A 13618-nucleotide genomic window follows, 5' to 3' on the forward strand; every position below is an offset into this window, starting at 1 on the left:
GGCTTGGATGAGGAAGTGGAAAGGTGGGTTAGTAAGTTTGCCATGACACGAAGATTGGTGGAGTTGTAGGCAGCGTCGAGGGCTGCTGCAGGTTACAACAGTACATTGACAGGAAGTAGAGCGGGTTGAGAAGTGGCAGATGGAGTTCAACCTAGATAAATGTGAAGTAATTCAGTTTGGAAGGTTGAATTTGAATGCAGGTCAAAGGCAGGATTCTGGGAAGTGTGGAGGAACAGAGGGATCTTGGGGTCCAGGTACATAGATCCCTCAAAGTTGCCACCCAGGTTGATAAGACTGTTCAGAAGCCGTATGGTGTGTTGGCTTTCATTAACAGGGAGATTGAGTTTAAGAGCCACGAGGTTTTGCTGCAGCTATATAAAATCCTGGTTAGACCATACTTGGAATAAGTGTCCAGTTCTGGTCGCCTCATTATAGGAAGGATGTGGATGTTTTGGAGAGGGTGCAGAGGAGATTTACCAGGATGCTGCCTGGACTGGAGGGCATGTCTTATGAAGAAAGGTTGAGGGAGCGAAGGAAGAAAGGTGACTTGATAGAGGAGTACAAGGCGATGAGAGGCATGGATAGAGTGGGTAGCCAGGACTTTTCCCCAGGGCGGAAATGGCTATCATGAGGGGACATAATTTTAAGGTGACTGGAGGAAGTTATAAGGGAGATGTCAACGGTAGGTTCTTTACACAGAGAGTGGTGGGTGCATGGAATGCACTGCCAGCGGAGGTGGTGGAATCAGAGTCATTAGGGACATTTAAGTGACTCTTGGACAGGCACATGGACAGCAGTAAATTGAAGGGGTGCAGATTAGGTTAATCTTAGATTAGGATAAATGGTCGGCACAATATTGTGGGCCGAAGGGCCTGTACTGTGCTGTAGTGTTCTATGTTGGTAATGTCAATATGGCTGAAGGGATAGTTCTATGGGTCATTACTTTGATTGAGGAACATCCCTTTAGAACTAGTGTGTTTTTTTTGTATTGCTACTATATGGGGTCTTTATATTGTTGACCAAATCCTGCATCGGTACAGTCAGGTTTTATATGCATGAAAGGAAAACATCGGGGACATTTTGGTGGCTCTGGTATGAATTGAGATGGGGGAGGGGTGTCATGGAACAAGCCTGAATGTGGCGTGAAAATCCAGTCCTACTTTTCTTCTGGTGGTCTATGCAATGGCAGTGACTAATATTACACTTTACTCGTGAAATGTATGGGGAATTCACCATCCTATCAAAAGGAAAAAGACTCTCTCTTTTCTTAAGGAGAAAGTGGACATAGCCCTGTTACATGAGTCATCTGGATGACAGGGAGCACTTAAAAGCAAGTCACAAATGGGTGGGGCAGGTCTTTGTTTCGCCTCTTTTTCAACAAGTAGTAAGGGTGTGGCAATCCTGTTCAGTGAGAATGTCCTCTTGAAGGTGAAGTGTGTTAAGGATAAAGGTGGCATGTATATGATAGTTAAGGGGCTGGTACAGGGACAAGCTGTGTCAATAATGAATGTGTATGACCCACCGAATTACTTTCCAGAGTTTATCATTAAGGCTTTTCTGGATCTTGCAGGATTGGCTTCGGCCAACTTGTTTGTGGGTGATGACTTCAATTGTCATTTTAACTACTTGGATGGGCAGGATCCCAGCCCAGCCAATTAGAAGGGAGATCTAAACTGACTTCCGCTCTCTCTCCCATCCAGTCCTCCCACTGGGTCTTAAGAACCATGGGTTCAATACATAGAAGGATAGAGGCATTTATAGGGTGGGAGACATGTTCAGAGATGCTACCTGGTCATCCCTTGAGAAGCTCTGCCAACAATTTGTCATCCCAAGACACTCCCCTTTCAAAAAATTTACAACTTAAGAGACTTTATCCTTAATAAGACAACTTTACGTCTTGACTCCTCCATTTCCCCGATGGAAAAAGTCCCGAGCTTAAACAGTTAGTCAGGAAGTTTTACGATACCCTGTATTCTAGATCTTGCATTAACATATTGGATACCGTGCAGTCTTGGTTAAAAAAAACTTGGAAAATAATACTGACGAAGAAACATGATGTAGTATGTGGGATTATGCCAGTAAAATTTCTGTTTGCAATAAAATGAAGGAAATTCAATTTAAGACACTGCACTGCTTACATATCACACCTAGTTTTAGACACAGGTTTAATCTCGCTATATTCCCGGTGTGCCTAAAATGCTTAGAAGTCGAGGGTGATTATATACATTGCATATGGGCCTGTGTTAAGATCCTTTTGGTCTGGTGTAGTCAAAGAACTCGAGATTTTTTAAAAAATATAAATTTAGAGTACCAATTATTTTTTTCCAAATAAGGGGCAATTTAGCGCATTGAATCCACCTACCTTGCACATCTTTTGGGTTGTGGGGTTGAAACCCACACAAACATGGGGAGAATGTGCAAACTGCACACGGACAGTGACCCAGAGCCAGGATCGAACCTGGGACCTCGGCGCCGTGAGACTGCAGTGTTACCACTGTGCCATCGTGCTGCCCTGAGAACTGGAAAAGATCTTTGACAGACCCTTAGAATTTAATCCTACCTTCCAAATTCTGGGTATCCAACATCCTGATTTTGCAGCTCATAAGAATATCCTCTGCTCTTTGATGACAAACATCCTTCAATTCAAAACTGGCATAAATTGATTATGGTATGTATGCCTATGGAATTCCTGACATCTGCGATCCATTGTAAATCTGACGCATTCTGTAGAGTGTGGAACCCCTATCTTAAATTTATAGGCTCCACCTTATCTGGCTTACTCCTGTTAGCATTTCCATGAGCCATATTATATGGTATACTGTACTGTATGTTTGAGCTCGCAATACATGGAGGTGTGCGCCCTAAACACTTATCTTTTCTTACTTATACGGCCTTATCTTCCTTTACCTCTCAATCTGTAACCTGTTATTTTTGATCCGATATAAAAACTGGAGGTACTAGGTTCCTTAAGTATACTGTTTTAAACTTATCCTGTCTTGTTTGTTCCCATATCTTCAATAATTCTTGTTCTGTACTGTGCATGTTTTGCATTGTTTATTATTTTATTCTTTTGTTGGAATATTTATTTAAAAAATGAAAATCTTAATAAACAAAAATTTGAAAAAAATACATGGTTGCAATGGATCCCACATTCCAATAAATGTTAAAACTCATTATTCTATACTCATATTAATATGGTCACTGGGAAAATGATCCAAAATGCAGTGCAATTATCTCCAACTGGAGAATTATGCCAACCAATGTTTAAGGGAATGAGCAAAGTGAAGTGAAAGAATTGGGTACATGATAGACCTGAAAAGTGGGGAAGATATGGACATTTGGAGGAGATAAGAAAAAGGTAATTGAACGTCATGTTTGATTCACAATTCCCATTCCAAATACAGTCAACTGTGACTCCTTTTCTGACATATTCACATCAGATTAACTATATCCCACCAAAGACAAATAAGCAAAAGGAGTCAAGGAAAAAAAAGGTAGAAAAGTAGGAAAACAGCCAACACGAAGAAAGCAGAGCCATGTAAGAGAGACTTGTGCAATGTCATGGGAGATGGACTAATAATAAATCAACAACAGTATTTATATAGCACCATCAATGCCCCAAGGTATTTCATGAAATTTAATCAGATAAAATTCAACACTGAGCCAAAGAAGGTATTAAAAGAGGTTACCAAAGATTTGGATAAAGATATGGATTTTAAGGAGCATCTTATAGAACGAAGGGGATATAAAGAGAGAGAGGGAGGCAATAGTTTAGGGATGAATGCAGTTGAGGCAGCTAAAACCATGACTACCAATAATGGGGTAAAGCAAGGGTGAGTGCAAAGGAAATCAGAAAAGTCCTTTGTAAAGTGAAGGTTAATAATATGAAGAAAGGAAAATAAGTGTATGGTGACACAGTTAGGTGAAGTAGGATAGGAGAAGACTCCTGTGGAACGTAAACACCAGCTTAGACTAATTTGGCCTGTATCTATGCTGTACATCTTTGGACACCAAGGGAAATTTAGCCTGGCCAATCCACCAAACGTTCACATCTTTGACTGAAAGAGGAAACCGGAGCACCTGGAGGAAACCGACGCAGACAGGCGGAACATGCAAATTCCACACAAATAGTCACCCAAGGCCGGAATTGAACCTGGCTCCCTGGCGCTGTGAGAAGCAGTGATAACCACTTTGCTACCGTGCCGGTTCTTTGGCATTCTTTCTTCTTCTGTTGAATGTTTAGCTATAGATACTAGTGCTGCTGCTACTTTCTCCTGGGTTTTTGAGCATCTGCAGGCTCAGTCTATCTGGACCTAATTCGTTTTGCACTTTCTGCGCGCCTCTTACGACACTCCAACATCAGTATCTCCCATCTCCTCAGCCCCTAACCCAGTTTCCGCTGGAATATTATTGCTGAAACAGAAGTCATATTAATCAATTCCAAAGTTGAATTAATATTTCTACTAAATACACAGAACTTAATAAATTCTAATGTTTGTTTTTTCCTTCATACAATATTTTCCTTTTGTTTCTTCTCTCCTACCTGCAAATTTTTCTAAGTAGGCAAGCAGGTGGAGACTATCCCTAAACATCCTATGTTACAGTAGTGACTACACTTCAAAAGTACCTCATTTATTGTAAAGTGCTTTGGGATGCAAATGTAGGTCTTTATTTCTTTGTGATTGACTAAAAGTTGTGCATGAACAGTCCTCTTGGCGAACTGCCTTGCTTCCTCATAACAGATTCATCACCACAAAAAGTTAATATGTCGGGAATCTCAAGTACAAGCCTGCTTTTTAATCCTACGTGCTGCACTTAAGTTTTTTTTCAATTCATTCATTTATTCCAAAAAAAACGAATACTAAAACCACAAAACACATTTCAGAACTAAGTAACTGGAAATGGTTCAAAGGTCAAAATCACCGGCTTTCTGCACACCTACACAAATAACCTCAAAATTTTCAGAAAGTCAGTCTTTTATAAAGAAAAGAGCATGTGAACATTTACATCCGTGTGGTTTTATTTGTCAATTTTAATCTCTGAAATTACTGCATTCCTCTCATTAAAGATTCGCTGACACAAAATTCTTAATCCCAAATTTACACCAGTATATGCGAATAATTAACGGAATTATGAAATGCATCTTTTTTATTTCTGGTTTTGAGTATTCAATCTCAAAAGACTTCATGATATTGATAGTACTTCCACGGCATGCTGTGGCTATTGAAGGTTACTGCAACTGCATAACTGCTGTTGTTTTCTTTGGCTGTGTGCAGAGGTAGAGAAAATAGTGATATTTAAAGATCAACTCGCATTCCTGATTCCCAATCAGACTCCCATTGCTAATCAAAAATCAAAGACAACTCAACAGACCAGGTGCATGGAGAGCAGATAATAAAATAAGCAGCAGGAAGGGAGATCTGAGATTTAAATATCACAGCACAGAAGGTGCAGAATACATTCTTCATCAGCTGTCAGTCCCCTGTATCTTCAATTCCGCTCACTTTCATTCCTGATCTAATTTCTGATTATTTTTTTCCTTTTGCAAGTTTGAGACCTAAAAAACTTGTTTCCGTAGCATCCATCAATTCCTCATGAAATCCCAAAGTAATTCACAGCCAATTAATTATTTTGACATGTATTAAGAGTGTTGTTTTTGTAAAGGTAAGCATGACAATAGCTTGAGCACGAAGGTGCCACAAACAGCTCACATATACTATCTGAAATCCAGTGTTGCTAGGGGTAAAACTTACAAGTGAAAGGTCACTTAGAGGGCACAGATATTGAAAGCTAACATTTTCAGGCCTCAACTGCAAAATCCTTGAGGTGCGTAACTTCCTCAGAGGAGCAACGTCAGATTGTCACTCCGTGCCAAACTGATTAAACTAAATTTGTTTTGTATTTGTCTCTTCCAGCCTTCCAATTCAGGCTAGGCGAGATCCAGGCCGCGCAGCTGTTCTTAAGGCCCAGCTTTGAAGTCCAGCTCCGTCAAAGAGAAGAAGAATATGCCTCATTTTTTACAGCATTAGCTGCCAGCATAATATGTATGTGAGCGTCTGTGCATGCGTGTGTCTGTATGTGAGGGTCTGTGCATGCGTATGTCTGTATGTGAGCGTCTGTGCATGTGTGTCTGTATGTGAGCGTCTGTGCATGCGTGTCTGTATGTGAGCGTCTGTGCATGCGTGTCTGTACATGCGCGCGTCTGTGCATGCGTGTGTCTGTATGTGAGCGTCTGTGCATGCGTGTGTCTGTATGTGCCCGCGCGAGTGTCTGTGCGCACGCATGCGCGCAAGTGTCTGTATGTGAGCGTCTGTGCATGCGTGTCTGTATGTGAGCGGCTGTGCAAGCGTGTGTCTGTATGTGAGCGTCTGTGCATGCGTGTGTCTGTATGTGAGCGTCTGTGCATGCGTGTCTGTATGTGAGCGGCTGTGCAAGCGTTTGTCTGTATGTGAGCATCTGTGCATGCGTGTCTGTGCACGCGCGCGAGTGTCTGTGCATTCGTGTCTGTATGTGAGCGTCTGTGCATGCGTGTGTCTGTATGTGAGCGTCTGTGCATGCGTGTGTCTGTATGTGAGCGTCTGTGCATGCGTATGTCTGTATGTGAGCGTCTGTGCATGTTTGTGTCTGTATGTGCGCGCGAGTGTGTGTGCGTGCGAGAGTGTCTGTGCGCGCGAGAGTCTGGGCGCGCGTCTGTGTGCGAGCCTGTGTGTGGGTATGTGCAAATGCGTGTGGGGCACAGTGAGTGATTCTTAGAATCTGACCAATCTACCGATCTGTTACTAATCTTTGCAGATTTGTACACTGTTTCATCCAATTTTGTTTTATAAAATATTTTTATCCTCCATTTTCACATTTTCTTCAGAATTTACACCCCACCAACAAACAGTAAACGGTAACAAATACAAAGTCAATCCCCTTATCAACAACAACGATCCCATCCTCCCACCACCCCAAACAACGGGCCACCTGACAATATAAGCATCAAATAAAACAAACCCTCCCACAGTGGGACAGAAAAAGGAGAACAAAAAGAAAAAGGAATCAGGAATCGCCTATGGTCACCGTTGACCTATAGAGTCCCCCCACCCCCCACCCCCCCAACATTCATTGCCATCCAATCTCCAAAAGAGTACCGTAAATGACACCCACGCATTGCAAGCCCTCCCTCCTCTCCCCGACTGATCCCCTCCACATCCTCTTACAGAACCCCTCCCCCCAACTTCTGTTCCTTCCCCCCCCAATTTTCCACCCCGCTAGACTCAACGGAACCTGTTCTGCCGGGCTCCAATTGCCGGAGCCCCTCCCCCCACCTTAAACCGGCCAGCGTGGAGGCCCCCGCCCGGGTCTCTTTCCCCCTTGCCGGGTCCCAGGAAAACCAAGAAATCCCCTTTAGCACACAAACCCCGCATACACACCCGAGCCCCAAAGAACCCTCTCTTCCCTTGTGCACGTATAAACAACGTTGGCTCATTTCTCAATTCTGCCTCAGTCCTTCTGCCTTCGCGAACTCCTCCGCCGCTTCCGCCGTCCCAAAATAAAAGTCCTTGGATTTGTAGGTCACCCTTAACTTAGCTGGGTATACGAGTGTCTGTGCGCGCGCGAGTGTCTGTATGTGAGCGTCTGTGCATGCGTGTGTCTGTATGTGAGCGTCTGTGCATGCGTGTGTCTGTATGTGAGCGTCTGTGCATGCGTGTGTCTGTATGTGAGCGTCTGTGCATGCGTGTGTCTGTATGTGAGCGTCTGTGCATGCGTGTGTCTATGTGAACGTCTGTGCATGTGTGTCTCTGTATGTGAGCGTCTGTGCATGAGTGTGTCTGTATGTGAGCGTCTGTGCATGCGTGTGTCTGTATATAAGCGTCTGTGCACGCGCGAGTGTCTGTGCGCGCGCGTGTCTGTATGTGTGTCTGTATGTGAGCGTCTGTGCATGCGTGTGTCTGTATGTGAGGGTCTGTGCATGCGTGTGTCTATATGTGAGCTTCTGTGCATGCGTGCCTGTATGCACGCGCGCACACGAGTGTCTGTATGTGAGCGTCTGTGCATGCGTATGTCTGTATGTGAGAGTCTGTGCATGCGTGTGTCTGTATGTGAGGGTCTGTGCATGCGTGTGTCTATATGTGAGCGTCTGTGCATGCGTGCCTGTATGCACGCGCGCACACGAGTGTCTGTATGTGAGCGTCTGTGCATGCGTGTGTCTGTATGTGAGAGTCTGTGCATGCGTGTGTCTGTACGTGAGCGTCTGTGTATGCATGTGTCTGTATGTGAGCGTCTGTGCATGCGTTTGTCTATGTGAGCGTCTGTGTAGGTGTGTCTCTGTATGTGAGCGTCTGTGCATGAGTGTGTCTGTATGTGAGCGTCTGTGCGCGCGCGCGTGTCTGTATGTGTGTCTGTATGTGAGCGTCTGTGCATGCGTGTCTGTATGTGCGCGCACGCGCACACACACACACACACACACACACACACACGAGTGTCTGTATGTGAGCGTCTGTGCATGCGTGCGTCTGTATGTGAGGGTCTGTGCATGCGTGTCTATATGTGAGCATCTGTGCATGCGTGCCTGTATGCACGCGCGCACACGAGTGTCTGTATGTGAGCGTCTGTGCACGCGTGTCCGTATGTGAGCGTCTGTGCATACATGTGTCTGTATGTGCGCGCGCGAATGTCTGTGCGCGCACACGAGTGTCTGTATGTGAGCGTCTATGCATGCGAGTGTCTGTATGTGAGCGTCTGTGCATGCGAGTGTCTGTATATGAGCGTCTGCGCATGAGAGTGTCTGTATGTGAGCGCCTGCGCATGCGAGTGTCTGTATGTGAGCGTCTGTGCATGCGTGTCTGTATGTGAGCGTCTGTGCATGCATGTGTCTGTATGTTAGTGTCTGTGCATGCGTGTGTCTGTATGTTAGTGTCTGTGCATGCGTGTTGTATGTGAGCGTCTGTGCACGCGTGTGTCTATGTGAGGGTCTGTGCATGCGAGTCTGTATGTGAGCGTCTGTGCATGCATGTCTGTCTGTGCCCGCGAGTGTCTGTGCGCACACACGTGTCTGTATGTGAGCGTCTGTGCATGCGTGTCTGTATGTGAGCATCTGTGCATGCGAGTGTCTGTATGTGAGCGTCTGTGCATGCGAGTGTCTGTATATGAGCGTCTGCGCATGCGAGTGTCTGTATGTGAGCGCCTGCGCATGCGAGTGTCTGTATGTGAGCGTCTGTGCATGCGTGTCTGTATGTGAGCGTCTGTGCATGCATGTGTCTGTATGTTAGTGTCTGTGCATGCGTGTGTCTGTATGTTAGTGTCTGTGCATGCGTGTTGTATGTGAGCGTCTGTGCACGCGTGTGTCTATGTGAGGGTCTGTGCATGCGAGTCTGTATGTGAGCGTCTGTGCATGCATGTCTGTCTGTGCCCGCGAGTGTCTGTGCGCACACACGTGTCTGTATGTGAGCGTCTGTGCATGCGTGTCTGTATGTGAGCGTCTGTGCATGCGAGTGTCTGTATGTGAGCGTCTGTGCATGCGAGTGTCTGTATGTGAGCGTCTGTGCATGCGAGTGTCTGTATGTGAGCGTCTGTGCATGCGAGTGTCTGTATGTGAGCGTCTGTGCATGCGTGTCTGTATGTGAGCGTCTGTGCATGCGTGTCTGTATGTGAGCGCCTGTGCATGTGTCTGTCTATGTGAGCGTCTGTGCATGCGTGTGTCTGCACGCGAGTGTCTGTGCATGCGTGTGTCTGTATATGAGCGCCTGTGCATGCATGTGTCTGTATGTGCCCATGCGAGTGTCTGTGCGCACGCATGCGCGCGAGTGTCTGTATGTGAGCGTCTGTGCATGCGTGTGGCTGTATGTGAGCGTCTGTGCATGCGTGTCTGTATGTGAGCGTCTGTGCATGCGTGTCTGTATGTGAGCGTCTGTGCATGCGTGTCTGTATGTGAGCGTCTGTGCATGCATGTCTGTATGTGAGCGTCTGTGCATGCGTATGTCTGTATGTGCGCGAGAGTGTGCGCGTTAGCGAGTGTCTGTGCACGCGCGAGAGTCTGCGCGCGCGAGTCTGTGCGCACAAATGCGCGCGAGTGTCTGTATGTGAGCGTCTGTGCATGCGTGTCTGTATGTGAGCGTCTGTGCATGCGTGTGTCTGTATGTGAGCGTCTGTGCATGTTTGTGTCTGTATGTGCGCGCGAGTGTGTGTGCGTGCGAGTGTGTCTGGGCGCGCGAGAGTCTGCGTGGGTGCCTGTGTGCGAGTCTGTGTGTGGGTATGTGCAAATGCGTATGGGGCACAGTGAGTGATTCTTAGAATCTGACCAATCTACCGATCTGTTACTAATCTTTGCAGATTTGTACACTGTTTCATCCAATTTTGTTTTGTAAAATATTTTTATCCTCCATTTTCACATTTTCTTCAGAATTTACACCCCACCAACAAACAGCAAACGGTAACAAATACAAAGTCAATCCCCTTATCAACAACAACGCTCCCATCCTCCCACCACCCCAAACAACGGGCCACCTGACAATATAAGCATCAAATAAAACAAACCCTCCCACAGTGGGACAGAAAAAGGAGAAAAAAAAGAAAAAGGAATCAGGAATCGCCCATGGTCACCGTTGACCTATAGAGTCCCCCCCCCCCCCCCCCCCCCCACTCCCCCTAACATTCAATGCCATCCAATCTCCAAAAGAGTACCGTAAATGACACCCACGCATTGCAAGCCCTCCCCCCTCTCCCCGACTGATCCCCTCCACTTCCTCTTACAGAACCCCCTCCCCCCAAATTCTGTTCCTTCCACCCCAATTTTCCACCCCGCTAGACTCAACGGAACCTGTTCTGCCGGGCTCCAATTGCCGGAGCCCCTCCCCCCACCTTAAACCGGCCAGCGTGGAGGCCCCCGCCCGGGTCTCTTTCCCCCTTGCCGGGTCCCAGGAAAACCAAGAAATCCCCTTTAGCACACAAACCCCGCATACACACCCGAGCCCCAAAGAACCCTCTCTTCCCTTGTGCACATATAAACAACGTTGACTCATTTAGCACATACACCAGCATGCAGTGAAAAAATACAGTTACATGAGGCTGCATCGGTACATGACCATTTCTCAATTCTGCCTCAGTCCTTCTGCCTTCGCGAACTCCTCCGCCGCTTCCCCCGTCCCAAAATAAAAGTCCTTGGATTTGTAGGTCACCCTCAACTTAGCTGGGTATACTATGCCGCACTGCACCTTACTGATGTGCAGTGCCTCTTCACCCGGCTGAAGGCAGCCCGCCTCCTCGCCAGCTCCACCGTATAGTCCTGATATATGCGTATACCAGCTCCAGCCCACTGCACCACCCACTTCTGCTTTGCCCAGCACAGTACCTTCTCCTTCACACTGTACCTACGAAAACACAAAGTTACTACTCTTGGCGGCTCACTCTCCTTTGGTACAGGCCTCCACGACCGATGAGCCCGACCCAGTTCATATCGGGAGGGATCATCCCCCTCCCCCAATAGCTTCGCCAACATCGTGGCAAAATACTCCATCGGCCTCGGGCCTTCCACTCCTTCGGGAAGACCCACAATCCTCAGATTCTGTCGCCTGGATCTGTTTTCCAAGTCGTCCATTTTGGCTCGCAGATCCTGGTTGATCTCTATCACCTTCCGTATCTCCTTCCCCATCGAGGTAGGTTGCTCATTGTGCTGCAATAATGTCTCTACCACTTCCTTCAGCGCCTCACCTTGCTCCTGCACCTCTGCCACTGCGCTCAATACCGCCACCCTCACCGGGGCACTCGCCTCCTCCACCAGCACTTTCAATAGCGCCCCCATCTCCTTCCTCGTCGCCTCCATGTGCTTAGTGAACTGCCTTTCGAGTTCGGCGGCCATCACTTTAGTCATTTCTTCAGCCGTGGGCAATGTGGCCTCCCCTGGTGCCCCAGCCTCCACTTTTCTTGCCGTCCCCGCGGTGACCTTTCCACTCCCCGACGGACTTTCAGCTGCTTTTTTCACGGCCGTTTTTTTAAAAAACTTGTTTTTGACATTTCCCTTCACTGTGGCTTCTCCCTGCTTTTGCTGCCTCTGTTGCCCCTGGGACCGAGCGTTAAACCCCGAAAATGCCATTCCCGAACGGCCCTCCAATGTGCAGCTGCCTCCCGCCCGCCGTCCTGTTTCATCCAATTTGATGCGATTCTTAACTTTCTTATTCAGCCATGGATGATCCATTCTTCTCAAAGTGTCTTTCTCCCTCACTGGGATAAATCTTTGCGGATAGTTATTTAATAATCTTCTTTAAAATCTGTCGTTGCACCTCAACCGTTTAACCTAGTTTTCCAATTTATTTTAGTTAGATCAACTTTCATATCCTTATAATGTTCCTCAATAAAGATAACAAAAACAAACCAAAACCATTTTTTAAGGTACAGATTAAACCAAAGCAAATTACCTTCAGACTAGGAACTTTCCTATTGGCTATACATTGCAAAATACTGTTGTGCCTAAGAATAATCAAAACAGGAGGCAAAGAAGTCTACTTTATTTTCATGAATTTCTAAGTTTAATGAGGCTTGTACACAGCAGCTTCAGTTTCCTGATCTCCCAACATTGTCTAATTGGAAAAATACCAAAAAGGTAATCCCCAACACACAACCAGGTGCAGGACCAGATATCACCCATACCTGTATGTAACAGCAGATACATTTCTCTGATGATAAACCTCTTCCTACTAGATAAAATGGAGGTCGAATGAGATTAAGTAGTGTCACTATGAGCGTTATGTTCTTACCGTGATCTAGATATTCTTTGGAATTTTACCTGTTAGAGGCTCCAGATGGATCTCTTTTTGGTGTCCTCTCTTGATCCAATCTCCAGGTACAGAGTAGAACTGCATATCCACAGCCTGGCTGTGAGACCATTAGTTCTGGGGTCCCATCAGACCCTGGATTCACTGTAAGACTGTCCACCTATTGCACCAGAATAGAAATTATAAGGGTCAAACAAAACCAGAGTGCTCAGGTGTAGCATCAGATATCCGAACAGAAAATAAACTTCTCTGCCGATGAGCTTTTTCCTTCCAGGTACGTTATGGGCCTCGGTTCTTTTCCAATATCCCCAAGGTTCCCCACCTGTTTCCTCAGCTGAGAAAACAAATCCCGAGGGAGTCTTGACTCTAGACTGCGCTGGCATGCCTAGTCAGTGAGCCACAAACATTTGCGATGATATTTAAATCTTTTCAGTCTGAACCTTTTTTTTTAAAAACACTGTAATAACCCTCAGCTCTCTAACATCTCATGCCCTGGTCTCACTTATCACTTATTCATACCCCCACTTACCTGCACTACACAATTGGTGATCATGCTTTCAGCTGTCAAGGCCCCATATTCTGGAACCTTTCCACAAATGGCTGCCATGTTTCCTACATTAGAACAGTTAATACTGTAAGAGCTCTTCCTATTTGTTTCCTTTGTTCCCATTTTCTTTTCTTTTATTATTTTTGGTCTGTGGACCCATATTCGGAATGTGCCTTTAAGCAGAGGACTCGAGCTGAGGCAGCCTGCTTGTCACGACATTGTGTTCCCAGGTTTTGTATTTTGGAGAGAAGCAGAATCGTCGGTACCATGTGAATTTTAGGAACCAGCTTTGGAGGTGGTTGGTTTGATTGGTTGGCTG

At 46.2% G+C, this 13618-nt stretch overlaps 1 protein-coding gene across 3 annotated transcripts in view; it reads right to left on the minus strand.

Moving 5' to 3' along the window:
• Positions 1-13618, minus strand: part of itfg2 (integrin alpha FG-GAP repeat containing 2) — a 104106-nt gene that overhangs the window by 68081 nt on the left and 22407 nt on the right. For all 3 annotated transcript variants that reach the window (XM_038780280.1, XM_038780279.1, XM_038780281.1), the window contains one exon: positions 12764-12912. In XM_038780280.1, the coding sequence (XP_038636208.1) occupies positions 12764-12912 (149 nt within the window). The remainder of the gene's footprint in view (positions 1-12763; positions 12913-13618) is intronic.

Source organism: Scyliorhinus canicula, chromosome 20, assembly GCF_902713615.1.
Source record: "Scyliorhinus canicula chromosome 20, sScyCan1.1, whole genome shotgun sequence".
Lineage (NCBI taxonomy): Eukaryota > Metazoa > Chordata > Chondrichthyes > Carcharhiniformes > Scyliorhinidae > Scyliorhinus > Scyliorhinus canicula.